This window comes from Poecilia latipinna, unplaced genomic scaffold, assembly GCF_001443285.1.
Source record: "Poecilia latipinna isolate Pla-1442-1.1 unplaced genomic scaffold, P_latipinna-1.0 Scaffold595, whole genome shotgun sequence".
In the NCBI taxonomy this organism is placed as follows: domain Eukaryota; kingdom Metazoa; phylum Chordata; class Actinopteri; order Cyprinodontiformes; family Poeciliidae; genus Poecilia; species Poecilia latipinna.
This window is the reverse complement of record NW_015113211.1, coordinates 178287-197297: the sequence shown is the minus strand read 5'-3', so window position 1 is coordinate 197297 and position 19011 is coordinate 178287. Positions and strand designations below refer to the sequence as shown.

The following is a 19011-nucleotide window of genomic DNA, read 5'->3' as shown; positions in this document are numbered from 1 at the left end:
GACACTTTTAAAAAAAAGTTATCTTCTTTTATGTTGTTTTCTTTTGAGGTACAATTTCCTATCAGAAATACTTGTAAATATTTTCTAACAATGCAAAATATGAAGTAAGAAACAATACCCAAGCTGCAGGGCGCTAATATTTTATTTATTTATTTATTTATTTTTAAGGATTCAGTCTGCAACATAAAACTGAAACCAGATAAATCATGTCAAGTCTGCACTACATTAACAACAGTGAGTAAAATTCACTTGGTCTTCTGGCTTTAAAACCCTGCAACAACGTATCACCAAACGAAACCTGCACCTAAACGAAACGTACCTAGGAAATAGAAACCTACCTTATAGCTGCTGCTTCTTTTCCTGTTATACGGGCAGAGTGTTTTTTACCAGCCAACAAGCAACACTGTCCCCATCGCGACTCTCTCTACATTTCAAGAAGACAGACGCGCACATAATGAATTCTCTGAACCAGCAGTACGAGGAGAAGGTGCGTCCCTGCATCGACCTGATCGACTCCCTCCGCTCACTGGGAGTGGAGAAGGACCTGGCGCTGCCTGCCATAGCCGTGATAGGGGACCAGAGCTCTGGGAAGAGTTCGGTGCTGGAGGCGCTGTCTGGGGTGGCTCTGCCAAGAGGAAGCGGTGGGTAAAAGGCGCTCACAGACACATTCTGTGGAAATAATAACATTAAGAAACTCAGGTGGCAAAATATGGCTCATTAATTAATTTTATACTTTGAAACCGTTGCTCATATATATATATATATATATATATATATATATATATATATATATATATATATATATCTTTTATTTGTATTTTTTGACCATTTCAAACTGAGTAGCCCCCATTGTCCTTGGCCATGAGGTAGTCTGTCTGTCCAACTATGATCAGTTTCACAAGTTGTGTTTACGTAAAAATAAATAAATCAGTAAATTTGAAAGCCTATTTGAAGACCATTTTACCACTTCGATGAAAAACATCTCATAATTATGACAGCTTTCTCATATTATAGTCAAACACTCTTCTTCATTTGGCTCACACACAGAGAAAAGAACAGCACTCTGATTTACAATTAATATGTTGCCTTTCTTTTGTCGTTGACTCATCGCTGATCCAGGCATTGTTACAAGATGTCCTCTCGAGCTGAAAATGAAGAAAAGGAAAGAAGGCCAGGATTGGTATGGAAAGATTAGTTACCAAGATCATATGGAGGAGATAAATGATCCTGCAACTGTGGATAAAAAAATCAGAATAGGTACAATACTTTTGTTGTTCAGAAGTTCATTGCTGAAAATGAGGTCCTGAGATCTTGTTGGGTTTACTTACGAGAACATCCACCTATTTTCTTGCTCACCAGCACAGAATAAAATGGCTGGAAAGGGAAATGGGATCAGCGAGGAACTCATTTCTCTGGAAATTGGCTCCCCGAATGTTCCTGACCTGACTCTCATCGATCTTCCTGGCATCGCCAGGGTGGCTGTGAATGGACAGCACGAGAGAATCGGTGATCAGGTCAGCATCTTTTACATTTCCTCAGGGGCGGTGTTTATAGGGTGAAAAGGATTTAGATGTTTGGCAGTGTATACGTTTCTGTATACAAATAATTTATCACATTTGTTATCATGTAGTCACCATTTAGCACATTTAAAATATTTCGACTGAAAATTTCAGATAAAGGGACTCATCGAGATGTACATCAAAAAACAAGAAACCATCAGTCTGGTGGTGGTTCCATCCAATGTGGACATAGCGACCACAGAAGCTTTACAAATGGCTAAGCAGGTTGATCCGTTTGGAGAGAGGACTCTGGGTAAAAAGAAATCATTTTACAACATCTCCTAACAGCTCATAAAAAACCCTCAGCGTCTAAGTATTCCCTTGTCGCTCAGGTATCCTGACTAAGCCTGACTTGGTGGACAAAGGCACAGAGGACATGGTGGTGAAAACAGTCCGCAATAAAGTCGTCCCTCTGAAGAAGGGCTACATGATTGTCAAATGCAGGGGCCAGCAGGAGATTTTAGATAATCTGTCTCTTGCTGAAGCAATCGAGAGAGAGAACACCTTCTTTAATGACCATTCACATTTCCAGTAAGTGTAATTATTTTGAGAATTTTACAACTTGATTTAGGCTGCAGAATAATATGTAAAGCATTGCTTTTCTTATATGTCCTGAAGGACTCTGTTATATGACGGTCTGGCCACCGTCCCTAAACTAGCAGAGAAACTCACACTGGAGCTTGTGAATCACATCCAGGTCAATATTTCTCTCATAATAAGTTAAATAGCTACTTTTGAATGAATTTAGGTATTTTAACTCATCCAATCGTATCTACAGAGATCTCTACCTGAACTGGAAAAGCAGATGGAGACTAAACTGAAGGAGACTCAGGCAAAGTTGGACAAGTTGGGCTGTGGACCACCATCTGATTGCACTGAGAGACTTGGTTTCCTTATCGATGTAAGTTTAATGGCTGGCTGTCAGTTTTTACATGTTGGAAGTAAAAGTGTTACAAAATCTGAGTTTTTTCATTCCATCGTTTTATCTTAGAGGGTGACGGCATTCACACAGGATGCCATTTACCTCAGCAAAGGGGAGGACATAAAATGTGGATACAAGTCCAAGATCTTCTCCATACTCAGACAACAGTTTGCTGTTTGGAAAACAATTATTGATAACTCCGGAACAACGTGTAAGTGATTCACAAGCTATTAAAATGTCTCTAAATGATAATCTGGTCTTTTGTTTTCTGATTGTAGAGCTCCAGGTACTACATGATGTGATTTTACTTTGGATTTTCTTGCAGTCAACTGGAATATTCAGAAGGAGGTGGCTCAGTATGAACGCAAGTACCGCGGGAAAGAGCTCCCAGGCTTCATCAACTACAAGACGTTTGAAGCCATGGTGAAGGAGCAGATCAAGGAGCTGGAGGAGCCTGCGATCATAAAACTCAAGGAAGTGACAGGTATGCTCTTAGTGATGTTCCAGTGAGTTCAAACACTGGAGATGCACAGAGAAATTGGGTAATGACCGGAATCGGTCAATTTCATCTTGGCCTGACTTGAGTGGATAATGGTGATTGACTTTGTCCAGTCAATCAATACACCAAACGAAATTCACATAGCAACATCCTTAAATGTGGACTTTGCTACTGAGTGAAAAACATTCAGCATTGGCTATTTTCGGGATTTTATAAAGAACTTCTCATACAGTCAAGTTTAACACAGAGAGTTTTGAAGGGATTAAAACAGATATTTTACCACTACTGACACAGACAATGCCTACAAAGTGCCCTTTTTACAGCCACTGGTTCTACACAATTGACTGACTGACAGCATCACAGTTTGGCTATTTTTAGAAATATTTGAGCCATAGGATGGTTAACTTGTGTTTCCAGCAACACTCATTGATCATTGCCCTATCTAAATTTGCAACAAAGAACCTTGATATAGGAAATAGGTCAAAAATGAAATAAAGTCAGTATCAACAAAAATAGGATATTGGATATCAGCCACAAAATTCTGATTGGTGTATCTGCAATCGTCCCAATACAAGATCAGACTATTCGGTTTCAGTGACTCTTCTCCAGCTCTATAATTTGCTCGATTGAATTGAGTGTTGTCACAATGACACTTTTGACTACGCTGTAAATTACTACACTTCCTTGTTGCATGCAGCATGGCATGTAGTCAAATAAGTTCAGGTATTTTTACTCCACAAATATGCTAAGATGTTTTCTATGGTTGTTAAATAAATTTTATTGTGCATCTGTGACATCTGGCACATTCTGCCCGAAAAACCAAATTGATAGTGTTGTATCGAACAAAGACAATGAGGCGTCTGTACATTTTGTGAGTTGTTAATGAGAAACATGGTGTATAGTATACTCATGACTTATGTGTTCCGTATTGTATTTCTCCAGCAATCAGCTGGAGGATTATGCTCATCAAACTGGTTTTGTGTGTTTAAAATAAAAACATTGTTGCTAGGTTACTGGCTCATCATAGGGAAGTGTGTAGCAAGGCTGATTTGTATTTCTAATATTTGAAGTATCTCAATACAGGGAAAAAAACTTTGTTAGTAACCTACTTACTAAATACAGAAGGAGATAAAGTTAAAATACTCGTCACATTAATTTTTATACTTCTTTTTGATAGGTAATTTTGGTTAAAAAACATTTTAAAAGGTTTTGAAAGGTCTGAAATTGAACTTGCATAAATTCAAATGTAAACACTTCATTAAATTAGGATTATTGTAATGGACTGCAAATCAGTTCTCAGACGTTCCATACAATTTTAAGCTTATTGTCTGCTTTGTTTATCCAAAGAACTTGTGAAGAAAGAGCTATTTGGATTGGCCCAGAGGAGCTTGGTTGGCCTGCCTAACCTTATCAGAACTGCTAAGGTATTGTCTTCTGTTGTTCTTGTTTATGTCGTAGATCAGAAATTTCAATATATAGACACCATTGCAAATAAATTATCTTAATTTGATCAGTTAAGTGTATTTAAAAACTGGAATAAAACTTAAACAGTAAACATACATGTACTTCAGATAGCTTTATAGATTTCTGTTGAAGCTTTGGGTTATAGATAAATTCTCAAAAGGCCTCCTCGGGGTGCTATGTGTCCAGTTAATCTTTTTTGTTTGGTAATTACACAATTTTTCTACAATAAATAAATGTGCTGAAGAAAGGGAGCCTTGGTCTCTGGGTTCAGCCGAGGTCTGGAGAAAATACCAACTAGAAGTGAGGGACGAATGGTCTTGGAGTGTTGGTTTAACATTTAATGGTGGCTTGATGTTGAGAAATGTGGGGGGGGGGGAGGTTCCTGGTTGAAAATGTTCAGCGAGGTTTGAATTCTGAAGGACAATGAAAGTGGAGATGTTTTACTTCAACAGATGTTGGGCTGCATTTTTTAGTACTGTTGTTTTGGAGCAAAGTGGTCCTGAGTTTGAATCTCAACCTAAGAACTTTGCATGGATTTTGCATGTTCTCCCTGTGCATGTGTGGTTTCTCTTTATGTATTAGGCTTCCTCCTCCTACAGTCCAGAAATATGACTGCTAATTTAATAGGTCACTAAATTGTCCTTACATACGAGTGTGTGTGCATATGGCTTGTCCTGTTTGTCTCATGGGAGATGTGACAAATCAAGATTTGGTGGTGTGGTCCAAAGAATGGATTGGAAACCCACGAGTTAGCGTTAACCTGGAAGACACAGAGAAATTGAGGAGAAGACAGGAGCAAAGAAACAGGAATCAAACAGTTTCCACTCAGAAGGTAAGGGAGGCGCAATGGCTTGACCCCAGAATGACTGATCATCAGACACAGTGGTTGTTTCATAGTTCCTTAAATCCACAGCAGGTAATCAGCTGTTGGAAAATAGGCACAGAGCCAGATACAAATCAGCCAAAGATCCTGCGACCGAAAGATCATACACACACCCACACCCACGCCTAAGTACACACCAAGTGTCTTGACAGCTGGGGCCATATAAGGAAGTTTTCCGTTACTGTGTACTGTATCATAATCCTACCAATAATCAATCACTTAAGTTTATTTGTATAGCACATTTCAGCAACAAGGCAGTTCAAAGTCCTTTACATCATAAAAACACAAACATCCAAAGTCATCACACAGTTAACAATTGAGACAGTCAGGAAACATTACGTTTTGCCAATTGCTGTCATTACAAATCAAGATGTTGGTCAATGTTTCCTCTATTATGGTTCAAAAGCAACTCTAACCAGGTTGGTTTTTAGTCTATACTCAAAGGACCTCGATGTTTCAGCTGGTTTGGATTTTTCTGGAAGTTTGTTCCAGTTTTGTGGTGCGTAGAAGGTGAATGCTGCCTCTCCATGTTCTTTGGTTCTGGATTCTGAGCAGGACAGAAGCAGAAGACCTGAGTGGCTTGGAAAGGTTGAAGCAGGTCTCTGATGTACTGTGGTGCAGTAGTTTGTATCTTGGTTACTGTAGGTTTGGACTATTTAACATGACTTTTAAGAATGTAGGGTGGAGTGGTTTGGATACTATTTCTTTTTGTCGACTGGCAACTGCAATTGGAGCTCCCAGTGTGTATTCCTTGCACACATCAAGTTGAATCAAGTTTGACAAGAGTGCCACACGAATTTACCATGCTAAAAATATTTTTAGCATGGTAAATTCTTTACATATTTATGCAGAGGTTCCAGTAATTCTAAATAGTTTTGTTTTACCTCATGGAGGAGTGAACAACATGTCTACAGGAAACCTCATGTGTGTTTCAGATGAAGATCGAAGCCATTGGTAACGACAAGGAAGCCTTGGCGGAGTCCATGCTACGGACCCAGTTTAAGATGGAGCTGATTGTCTACACTCAGGACTGCAGATACAGCAAGAAGTTGGGGAAGAGGAAGAGAGAAGAAAGCCCCATCAATAACGACGCTGGAGCCAACCTGAAGGAGATGATGAGACACCTGAAATCCTACTACCAAGTAAGATTTACTGAAAACTTCTGTGCATTTAGCGATAAATCAAACCATTTTACCTGCTGTTGAAACCAGACATTTCATTTCAGACAACAACAAAATTGTTACTTTTGCATTGCTTGTATCCATTAAAATGCTACTTACAGTTTTATTTATGTGATTATGATTGATTTAATGAGTTTTCATTTTTCTTTTTTGTCAGATTCAGAAAGTAATGGGCCTGACTCATAATATGGTTTTGCATTTTGTTTGAATAAAAATAGACAGAATATTTAAAAAAAATTAAAAATGTCTTCTGGGGTTGTGGAGAACATAAAAGTCACAGACAGTAGACAAATAACACAACAGTCCAGTCAGAAACTACAATACTAACATTAAAAAATAAAGGCTTAATTATGACCAGGAGCAAATCCCAGAGATTAGATTGGGTATTGCTACTTTGAAGCATCAGGAGAGATGCTTGCCAAAAAAAAAAAAAGCATCTATTTGAAATCTGTACTTTAAAAATACTTTTTAACAATCTCAAAATTATACTGTCATGAAGAAGTCTGAGTCATAAAACACATTCCTAAGAGAAGCTTATGTAAAGCCAGACCAAGAAGCTGGACGCCATGCTCCTACGATGCTTCAGAGCCACATCTTACACCTCTACTCTCTCCTCCGTCAACCACAGATTGCTGGTCAGCGTCTGGCCGACCAGATCCCCCTTGTGATCCAGTACCAGATGCTGCAGGAGTCTGCCGTTCAGCTGCAGAGAGACATGCTGCAGATGCTTCAAGACAAGGAGAAAATGGAGCTGCTGCTCCAGGAGGACGGAGGCATAAAAGACCACAGAATCCGCCTGCAGAAATCCATCGGGCGTCTCTCCAAGGCACGCATCGTGCTAAGTGAATTCAGCATGAACATGTACGACTTCAGCACAACGGAAGCTTAGTGTGTTGATTGAAATCAAAAATGTTACTTTTTCAACAGTTAGGGAAAGTTTTCCACACTGGCAATATGTTCTCGCAAGGTTTTTTGTGTGGTTTATTTTATGTAAATAGAACTTATAGAAATGTCCAACCTTTCAAAAAGAAAGGTTTTTGTCATTTAAAATCTTTGCTATAATCTAAATGTTTTGCTTTTATTCTTAAGCAGAAGGAAACGTAAGAAGCTGCTTTATTTTGAAATGTACAGGGTTTCTGCTCTGTTAGCTTCTGTCAATTGGTAGCTTTTTTGTGGAAAAAAACCCAAATGTGTAGATATTGTCAATTCATTTTCCTTTGTTTATATCTCACATTTGGAGATTTAAGATCACTTATATAAGCTTTTTGTTCTAATGTACTAAAGAAATAATAAACAAAATGGACAACAAAAACATTTGCCATCCATCTGTTTTTACATCAGATCAATATGTATGTTGTTTTCATGGAAAATATCCAATGAGCACTGATAATGTAAAAGTTTGTTCATGTACACTTTTTCTATGCATAAATCAGCAGGGTGTGTTTGATCAATGATCCATCATAAAAAGTTAGTAATTTATTCGCAGAAATCCTGCTCATGAATTTTAGCTCTTTGCTGGTGACTGCGGTCCCTAACCTTGAAAATACGGGATGTCTAATGTAAAATGTTTTTTCAACTGCTGCTGTTACTGTTTTTAATGCTGAACACCATTATGGATTTTGATGTCAGTTTTTTTTCTCTCTCTTTTTTTTATAAAGGATGAAAATTTTGACTTCCAATTAAAAATAGAGCACAAAATTACTCTGTATCCAACTGTGCACTGCTGGTTTTTGTTCCTGACACCAGACACTAAACTGAAAAAAGTGTACATCCTTGGATAAAACTGAATTTTCTGCTCTATTTAGGGGCAAAGTGACAATATAAAGTGGGTATTATGAATATTCTGTTCACAAATTTTCTTATTTAAATAATACGATGAAGGTAAGGGTAGTTCCTTCAAACTAATTGTAATTGTACCACCCTTTATTGTGATGAAAATGTAAAATGATCTCTATTTTGTGTGGCTAAGTTTCGTTTACCTGCCATCTGCAGTAGAAATGACTCGGGGAAGAAACGAAACTAAAACACAGACAGGAAAAAAAAAAATAAATAAATAAATAAATAAAAGGTTTCGACCGAACCGTAGCAGCTGCCTTCGTCATGGCTCTTCCTGGATGTCCTGCGATGCTGGGAAACGAAACTTAAAAATCCGGAGACAGGTTTTCTTTCTAGTGCTCTCTGTCTTTCAAACAGGCAGCACACAAAACTGTTCTCAGCTGCAGAACTGTCTTTCGGGTTTAATCGTCTTATTTTAAATCGGAAGCAATGACTACATTGAATCAACACTACGAGGAGAAGGTGCGTCCCTGCATCGACCTGATCGACTCCCTCCGCTCTCTGGGAGTGGAGAAGGACCTGGCGCTGCCTGCCATAGCCGTGATAGGGGACCAGAGCTCTGGGAAGAGTTCGGTGCTGGAGGCGCTGTCTGGGGTGGCTCTGCCAAGAGGAAGCGGTGGGTGATTAAAAGTCATGTAATGTCTATAGCCAAAATAAAACTATGGTTTTAGTGAAACAATATTAAATATTACATATTAAAAAATATTAAATTTTTTTTTTTTTTTTTTTTTTTGCATATCACATTATTTTTAACATTATCGTAGTTTTGTCAAAATGTTTTAAAAATATGCTAATCGTATTACAGCCCAAAAAGTAATTCACAAAACAAGATATACTGAGTTATCTTAACAAAAGTCTGTTATATTCCAGTTTGTCAGTATATCTAGCTCAGGACATGCCTCCAAAAACCGAAGGTATTTGGACCTGTGAGCATTTTTAAACTGCAATCTGGCTTTTTGATAAAATGTGTATGTGTTGTTTTTTTTTTTTTTTTTTTTTTTTTTTTTGTATTTTGTGTATGTGAACTTCTAGTTTTAGCTGCACTTCTAGTTTTAGATTTAAGCTATGTTAGCCAAGCAGTCACAAACCTCACTGGATGTGCCTTAACTTGTCTTATCTTTGACTCATCTTTAATTCAGGCATAGTCACAAGATGTCCTCTCGAGCTGAAGATGAAGAGAAGGAAAGAAGGCCAGGATTGGTATGGAAAGATTAGTTACCAAGAATTTGAGGAGGAGCTAAATGATCCTGCAATTGTGGAGAAAAAAATCAGAGAAGGTACAAAACATTTTTCATGCACTGGTAAAAGTATTAAACTAATTTCTTTACATTGTATGCTTCACTCCAAGGGCGTAGGTTCGGTCTAAGTTTTGGTGGGGACCTTGACCCCCCCGGCAGCACAGTGAAATGCCCAAGAGCACCGAACATTTTTGAGAAGGGGGGGGAAACCACATTGGCTTAATAACCCCTCCCCCCAACCATAACCATATCATACATCTTGTGTATACAACCAGATACAGTCATACTCAGCAGATCAGTTCAAGAACACTTTACTTTTTCCTTTACAAAATTCAGCAAACGTTACAAGTAAGATCAAAAGAAATATCCTCTGGATACAGCAAACACAATTGCAGATAAGAAGAAATCAATAATAAAATAAAATAATATATTGCACTAACAAAAAAAATAAACATGAATAAAATTCTCTGTATATATAATTAACAGACCTATTCTACCTCACATTCAGTGCTGACCTTACTAAACACCGGACTTTACAACAAATGCGTTGCGTGATAGATATCTAACTTATGGGTCCACTCACTGTACTTACAGCCGACGTAGCGAAATAACTTCTAATGTCTGTCCTTTTCTTTTTTGGTGGCGACATGGTCTCGGAGACTCGGAAGGAGACGCGTGTGCCCAGCTAGCCGCCGCCTTTTGCAGCTAATCAAAGATCGTCCGACGATTCAACTGACTCCCCCCCGACAGCACCGTTCCGACACGGTCTCGGAGGCTCATAATAAATGTCAAACTAAGAAGCTTCCGTTCCGCGCACCGCCTGTTGCTGCTAATCAAAGATCGTAGATCCACGTTCTTTGAGCCAATATGGCAAAAATTGGTCGGGACTTTTTCATATCCCGTGAATATTGGTCGGGACATGTCCCTACCGTCCCTACCCAAACCTACGCCCATGCTTCACTCAGCAGGATGACCACCTTAGTTTCCTCTCTCCAGCACAGGACGAAATGGCCGGAGTCGGCGTGGGGATTTGTGATGACCTCATCACTCTGGAAATTGCTTCCCCTGATGTACCGGACCTGACTCTCATCGACCTTCCTGGCATCGCCAGGGTGGCTGTAAAGGGACAACCAGAGAACATCGGCGATCAGGTCAGCATTGTTGATGTTTCTTCAAAATCTGCTTCTTTCCTAGTAAATTGTTCAGAGTGTTACATTAAGGTGACTGAAAAGGCTTCAAATTCAGACGTTTCGTGACGATCTTTCCCCAACCTAACAGTAGAGCTGCAGGTGGAGAGCAGTTTTCCTGCTTGTAAGCTTGGGGTTTAGATCACCTTGACCTAGTGTGTTGCCATGTAGCATTTATTATACTGTAAATCTTAGGCAATATATGTGGGACATTTCAGATAAAGCGACTCATCGACAAATTTATTAGAAAACAAGAAACCATCAGTTTGGTGGTGGTTCCATCCAATGTGGACATCGCGACCACAGAGGCTTTAAAGATGGCTCAACAGGTCGATCCTGACGGAGAGAGGACTTTAGGTAAATAGAAATTATTGAGTAAAATGACCACCTGGCTCTAAGTTAAGTAGTTAAAAACGTATGAAATCTCTTGCTCTCAGGTATTTTGACCAAACCTGACTTGGTGGACAAAGGCACAGAAGAGACGGTGGTGGAAATAGTCAACAACGAAGTCATCCAGCTGAAGAAAGGCTACATGATCGTCAAATGCAGAGGCCAGAAGGAAATAACAGAGAAGGTGTCTCTGACTGAAGCCATTGAGAGAGAGAAAGAATTCTTTAAAAATCACCCCTATTTCCAGTAAGTTTATTCTTCTTGTGCCACCAGGTAGACTTTGTATATTTCAAAATGTTTTATTTTTTAAAATTCTTTCTGCAGCACTTTGTACAACAAAGAACTTGCAACCATTCCCATTCTGGCAGAGAAACTTACTATTGAGCTGGTGCATCACATCGAGGTGAGGCATTAACCTTGATGTTAGCTCCTCAGTGAATGTTTTAGTTTTTTAATGGTTGGAAGTTTGACTTTACAGAAATCTCTCCCAAGACTGGAAGAGCAGATAGACGAGAAGCTGAAGCAGACTCAGATGGAGCTCGACCGGTACGGTAATGGACCTCCATCCGATGCGGCGGAGAGACTCGTCTTCCTGATTGATGTGAGCTCCCAACACTGTGACTAACGCTTGGTTGTGAAATTATCCTTCCAACAAAACCTTTAAATCCCTGTAACGCTACAGAAAGTGACAGCGTTCACCCAGGATGCCATCAGTCTGACCACAGGGGAGGAGCTGAAGTGCGGAGAGAGACTGAACGTCTTCACCGTGCTTAGGAGAGAGTTTGGGAAATGGAAGGCGCACCTGGACAACTCAGGAGAAAACTGTGAGCGTTTTCGTTTTTGTTGTTGTCTAAGCAGGGATCCAGCGGTGCGTCAATGCGTGTGTGACGTGTCCATTGTGGTGCAGTTAACAGGAAAATTGAAAGGGAGGTGGAGGAATACGAGGAGCGGTACCGTGGAAGAGAGCTACCAGGCTTCATCAACTACAAGACCTTTGAGGTGATGGTGAAGGAGCAGATCAGACAGCTGGAGGAACCAGCCATCAGGAAGCTTAAGGATGTCGGAGGTGATTGGAGGCACTTCTTTTAGGGTAGTTACAATGCTGAGGTAGACTTTATGTAGACTTGAATCAGTGTTAAATCTAAAAAGGAAAAGCGGTAAATTGTGCAATGATGCCAGAAAGCACAGGGCAAAACTTAAAGACAACTTTTTGTTGTTGTGATATTGCAGTCACAACATGAATCAGTAGAACTGCAGTATATCAGCCCTGGTCCTTGGATATGTTTGGTTAGGTGTACATCTAATGTGGAGGCACTGGTGTTCCTATATGTATGGGTAAAAAATATGTGATGTAGCCTTTTTATTAGTAGAATTATGATTTTTTTTATCTCTACTGCTGATCAGAATTCTGTCCTTAATGAAGCTTGATTGTAGCTGAATATGACTGTGTAGGAAAAAAACTGTTTTTTTTTCTGTTTTCTGCTCTAAAATTGAATAATGTTACATATGACATCGTGTTTGCATATTTGTATTTTTCTGGTTGCGTTTTTATCTAAAGTTTACTAAGTTTTCAAGATGGAGATGAGAGATTTTCTGGATAATTTACGAATAAAGTCAAACTTATTTTCACAAAATAAAACTAAACTGTAAGGTGCTCAACTAGTGGAAAAGTTTATATCTTTTAAGTTACAGTTTAAGTTGGACTCAAAAGCTTAAATTCAGCGTTTGAGTCCAACTTAATCTGCTATCTTGCTTACACTTATCAGTCTTGACTGAAATAGGTCCACAAGTAGACTTATAATAGATCACATAGAAAAAAACTTACACTTTCAGACTAATTATAAATCATATTTTAGCCTCAAAGTCTATGGATCACATAGACTTCATTTATGCTGCTTGGATGCGATTCTTCAACAAGACAGGGAAGTTGATTAGAGCAAACAGAGACTTCTGCTCAAGTTGAATGTAAAGACAGAGGAAAGAAAATTTAGCTACATGTTTTCGTCACAAAACGTATTACTCAGTTTTATGTTTCCAACACAACCACAGAGGAATAAAAGTAAAGCAACTTTTTCATTTATTTTCTCTTTCTTCTAGATGCTATCAAGAAAACCTTCATTCAGCTGGCCCATAACAGCTTCACAGGATTCCCCAATCTTTTGAAAACAACCAAGGTAGTAGTTTAGTTAAAATTGAGAAAAACTGCACTACAGCTCAAGTCATAGTATTTCCGCTCTCTTAATTCGCTTCACTGTTTTGGTAACATTTTAATGGAAGTGATTACTTTTTAGGCAAAAATTGAGGCCATTAAGCAGCTAAAGGAATCCTCCGCTGAGCTGATGCTGAGGACCCAGTTTCAGATGGAGCTGCTGGTTTACTCCCAGGATAAGACCTACAGCACCAGTCTGACTGAGAGCAAGAGTGAAGAGGAGAAAGAGGAAGCGGCCATCAATAACAAGGGTTTCAAGCTCCCTACTACATCCCTCCTTTCATCAAGGAGCACGGTGTTCTGCATGGACAACCATGCAACACTTCAAGAGCTGATGGTGCATCTCAAATCATACTACAAAGTAAGCAAGATTTAAATTACAGGTTCAGTGCACACAACTACTTCAGATTTTATGTCATTTAAATGTTTTTTTCTTCTCTTTTTTCATCCAAATAACTTTCAATACTCCTGTCTCATGTTGCTACAACAAATTCTCACATGCAACTGATGTTGGAGGATCCCCAAAATCCTTTGTGTTGTTTTACCCTGATAAATGCCATGCTCAATATCTGAATGTGAATGAGTGAAAGTTTTCCTTCCATGAATGATCTTACTTTGGTAGAAATCCATCCATAAAAAGCTGTTATGTAATGTCTTAACCTTGACAGGACTTGGGGTATTAATGAGTACAATGTTTACTGCTTTATCCCAGTGATTTTTCTCTATTGTTTAATTGAACGGTAATTATCGTTGGTTGAAACTCAATTAACCTAAATTCGGAGAAATTTAACTCTCTTGATTCTTAACTGACTGAGATCACTCAACTGGTAGGAAATTATTAATCCCACACAGTTTGATTAATTTCTGTACAGAAAAGTTTAACTTTGCATACTCAAGCTACACAGGGTGATTCCTCAGGTTGAGTTTTTTTGTTTCTTATAGTCTTAAACCATTTTGCCCATTTGTCGTGGCAGATTGCGGGAATGCGCCTGGCCGACCAGATCCCCCTGGTGATCCGCTACGAGATGCTGCAGCAGTCCGCCATCCAGCTGCAGAGGGAAATGCTGCAGATGCTTCAGGACAAGGAAAATGTGGACTTCCTACTGAAGGAGGACTACGACATCGGCAACAAGAGGGATGCGTTGCAGAGTCGCACAAAGCGCCTCATGGAGGCCCGTAGATACCTGGCGGAGTTCTAGGAGAAGCAGCACCGTCCAGGAGGAGCACATCTTTTGCTGTAAACGCGTAGCGTAAGATTCTTCCCTATAAACTTGACATTTTCATTTTTTGCACTGCATAATATCCATCAAAGAACCTACAAGTGATATGATGTAGTTTATTGCTTAATATATTCCAAAACATCCCAGAAGGCATTACAAATGTTTTTTTTTTCCTAGTATAAATTTTCTTGGACAGAATTCTGTCTTAGGAATAACTTTCAATAAAGTTTTAAACAATTTAAGTCCTTTTGTCTTACTGATGATGGCAAAAACTGTAAGTTTAATGGAAGGTAATGCATTGCTGTAACTGCTCAAACCCAGCAGTGAACTCAAAATGGACTTCAGCGCACCCTTGTGGACATTTGACTCAAATATAAAAAGGTTCTTAAACGTTAAAGCAAGCAGCTGAACACATGCTCTCCTATTCATTGTTACTAGTGAACAAACATGGTCTTTAAATATCCAAAATGCAAATTCAAACTTTTTTACTCTTAATTTATGCTCCTATAATATTTACATCACTCTGATCTTTATTTGGGTTGCAAAAAATAAAGAAAAACATGTCAAATGCATCAATTACACACAGAAACACATATGTGCAAGTCAAGTTTATTCAAAAAGTACATACAAAACAAGAATTCTTAAAATCAGTTCCGTTAAAAATCTAGAAAGATTTTATTCTCCATTCTGCGCAGGGCTCTCCTGACTTTGGTCGTCATTGTCTGATTTCTCATCATCTGGGAAAAGTAATGATAAGCAATGAAGAGAGGGCTTTGGTTTTCATATATTACAGTTTAAAGTTTAAGTGCCACTAGAGAGAAAAAAAAAATCCTTACTCTCAAGTGTCTGCTGTAGCTCCTGAATGGTGGTGAGAAGAACATGGAACTGCTTCTTCCTCAACTCCAACTGAACAGAAGACGGGTGTCAAAAAAAAGAAAGCAAAACTTACCTCTAAACATAAAAGAGAATGAATTAATTTTCTTTACCTTTGCATCCACATTCTCCTTAATGTGAGAGAGATGTTGGAGTTCTTTGTCTAATGCCTCCAGCTGCCTTTAAGTAAACAAAGCAAAACATTAATTAGAAAAAAAAGGGGGAAAAAATCTAAAAAACAAAAGATGGTGTGGATTATAAAATGCTGGCTTACTTGAGGGTCTCATGCCGGTCCGGATGCTGCTGGATTATCTTTGCCAAAGCATCATATTCTGGAAGAACGCATGCAAACGTTTACAATATTCAGATAATCGAAAACAACTAAATATAAATAATAGAAATGTATTTCCCTAGAAGAATATAGTGACTGGTGGAAGAATGTGGTTGGGTCAGATGAGACAGAAAACTTTTTTTTGTTTTGGTTCCACATCACAGTTATGCAAAACTTTTTCAATCACATAAAATCCCAATAAAAAATACTTTGACCTTTACTTGTATGACATTTAAAAGCTCATCAGTAATTTGTCAGATTTTGTAAATGTACCAAACATCACGGAACTTTACCTTGTCGATTTTTTCGTATTCTCTTCGCCCTCTGTATTTCTTTTTTGCACTCTGCAATCTTGTCATGAGCGGACGTGATGTTTTGCTCTTGAATGTACAAAACAAACAACCACAAACATTTTTACTTAATTATTTGCCAAAAGATATCGATATTAGAGACTCAGATAGATAGAAACAGTTCCTACCTATGTTTGAGTAAATCTTCTCGTAATTCTCCATTTCCCGAAGATTCATGTCGTAAACCATCAACGTTTTCCCCATAGAAAACTCACACTGAGCCAGAGTTCCCAGCATCCTCTGATACTGGCTAAACCTGCACACACAGAAAACAGTTGAGCTCCAAAAAACAAGATTTCTGTGAATGTGTTTTAAAATCCTGCAGCAAATTTGCAAACATCTCTGTCCTTCTTGGCCCATTTTAATAAGAAATCTCACTATAAATGTATGAATTATATTTCTACTCTGGTCTGCCTGGATAGATTAAAACAGACCGAAGGAAAAATACACATGGGACAGATGATAAGCTCTGAAAGTACAAACCATCTTTCCTTTTCTATTACTTTAAATTTTTTGAGAAACTTTGTAGATACAGAGCACTACTACAATTCATCCAAACTTGTGCTTAGCATTAAATATATCACATACGTAGCAATTCAAGAAAATATTTAATTTAATGAACCAACACACCGGGTTCCAGACTAGTGTATAAACTCGCTCACCCTTCCTCCGGGCTCCCAGGAGAGTGGCACCATTTAGTGAAACTCTTCAACAGCAGGTTGATTCTGCGGTCATCTCCAGCTCCGTCACCGTCAATGAGAAGTCGTTTTCTTATAACTTCATCTGTGACACAGACCAGGGAGGTAAGTGAGCACGCTTAAAGGTGTACTACTAGGAGGCTACTTACTGACTTAGCTAACTGTTAGTATGTTAGCTGTTCTGGTAAAGACGACTTTTTGTGTGGAATTTAATGGTTGTTGATAATTAAACCGCTATTATATGTTGATTCTTTACAGAATTGAGAAGACGGTAATAGAAAATGAGTTTTAACTAAAAGATAAAACGAATAAATCGCACAATTACTTACCATCAGTAACAGCCCCCATGGTGTTATGGATGTTCTTCTTCTGCTTACAGACACGTTTTTAGCCCATACTGCCACCTCTGGTGGTAAAAGGAGCTGCTGCTTGGGATGTTTGAGCTGTAAAAGGTTGAATATCGTGGATGTAATAGTATTCTTCTTCTTTGGGTTGTAATCGTATTCACAATGCATTTGCCTTTTAGTAAGCTTAAAACTAATATTTTCAATTACTTTAATTCCTTTTGTAAATAAAGAATGAGCTGTTTATTTGGAAGCGAGGTTTAGGTATATTTTATTGTTTCTCATTGTAGTTTGGCTATTTTGGTAAAAGGCAGTGAAACGACAATATATCATTAATAAAAATAATAGTTTTACTACAATTGTAATTTCACGAGAACATTTTGACTTACAACCTGCAAAATATGATACAATTGATGATTAAATCCTCCTACTCTGGGCGTTTAGAGTTTTACTACAGTTTAATAAGCCAAAACAACATCCAAGATAGGTAGTGCTCTTATCGTTTAACATCCTAATATCACAGAAATTTTCACAAGCAGAAGTTGAGCCTTTCTTCTGTGGATTGCATAAGCAACTCGGCGAAGATTTAAGTGTGACGAAGATTTCTAATTTTTCTAGCAAAAACTAGAAAAAAAATGTGATGGGGAAAACACTTTTTCACTGTATTATAATCCCTATTTATTGTTGTCTCATGTTTTAATCTGAATTATTTTTACTTTATTCTGCTCAGTAATTTATGTCTGTGTATTTTTATTGCAGACAAAAAAGACCAAACGATAATGCTCGTGCACTTCACGTCCTCGCGCACTGACGTCTAATGGATGATAGAACTCTTTTATAAGATCCGGATCATTTACTCAATTTATTGTCAACAACCATTTAGCTTCCAATCTAATCTCCATTTAATACAGCTTTTAGCTTTCATAATTATTCATTTAAGTGTGACGTTGATACTTTTCTAGTATGTAAATGTACACATTTGTAAGATATTGCCAGTATTTAAAGTAGTACAAAGTAATCTATTTCCTAACTACAGCAACCATGTTTGGTCTTAACGTATAAGCAGTAAGTCATTTTTAGGGTTCTCATCCATGTTAATTTCTTCTACAGAAAGATAGTAATGTATTTATTACACTGCGTTCATGTCTGGTTTTAACTGTTATTATAAATTCATCTTTGTACTGTTAATGTAAATGCATTGACTTCATTTATTATTTTTTTATAAATTAGCTTCATGTTCAATAACAGAGGTTCCACTTTATGCTAGGATATACTCTCCTTGGCAGGATGGACACATAATGGAAAACAATTTTGGAAGATGTAGAATCATTCACTGGCTCTGTGACATCCCAGGATGTGACCTGCTTGAACGGCTGGCTTCTGAAAGTCCATCAAATGGGTTTTATTTCATGAGAAAAGTGCAAAACTCATGTGGAGTTGCAGTTGACCGGAGAGGAGCTCAAGTAGATTTTAGAACTCAGAACTCAGAAATTATATATTCTTTCAGCATTTGCTTGGGAAATGACACTTTACTTAGCATGCAGTGTGTCTGTGTTACAAAAAACTAATCCAGATTCAAGATTTTTGAACTGCTTATTGTCATGTCAATTCATGTCATGTTGTTTGTTTTTATAATTGTAAAGAAAATGGCATAACAACATTGAAGATTTTATATGTGTCAACATTTCTGGTCTCTCTTGTAAATTAAATTTTAAATCTCAACAAGCCCTTCATGGTTAAATAAAAATAATAGTAAAAATCCCATTCAGTACTAAATGAAACTATTGTTTCACAGTTTCCAAGAAATCTGTGATCACCTTTGTCTCA

General features: G+C 38.0%; 2 protein-coding genes across 2 annotated transcripts; one reads left to right on the top strand and one right to left on the bottom strand.

Moving 5' to 3' along the window:
• The first annotated feature begins 360 nt into the window (after nt 1-360).
• LOC106953661 (uncharacterized) lies at nt 361-15220 on the top strand. Its single transcript, XM_015042576.1, has 25 exons — nt 361-641; nt 1120-1257; nt 1360-1514; nt 1674-1812; nt 1892-2090; nt 2178-2256; nt 2338-2460; nt 2551-2692; nt 2807-2965; nt 4328-4404; nt 6263-6469; nt 7137-7396; nt 7598-7608; nt 8748-8960; nt 9484-9621; nt 10579-10733; nt 10988-11126; nt 11207-11405; nt 11484-11562; nt 11638-11760; nt 11842-11983; nt 12067-12225; nt 13257-13333; nt 13451-13729; nt 14343-15220. Exons 1-25 carry the CDS (start codon nt 455-457, stop codon nt 14565-14567), a joined length of 3804 nt encoding a protein of 1267 aa, XP_014898062.1. The 5' UTR covers nt 361-454; the 3' UTR covers nt 14568-15220.
• thoc7 (THO complex 7) lies at nt 15182-17273 on the bottom strand. The gene is made up of 8 exons (XM_015042561.1): nt 17170-17273; nt 16805-16925; nt 16271-16398; nt 16086-16172; nt 15736-15793; nt 15575-15641; nt 15425-15494; nt 15182-15325 (listed from the first exon to the last, which is right to left on the bottom strand). Exons 1-8 carry the CDS (start codon nt 17186-17188, stop codon nt 15264-15266), a joined length of 612 nt encoding a protein of 203 aa, XP_014898047.1. The 5' UTR covers nt 17189-17273; the 3' UTR covers nt 15182-15263.
• Nucleotides 17274-19011: the final 1738 nt, after the last annotated feature.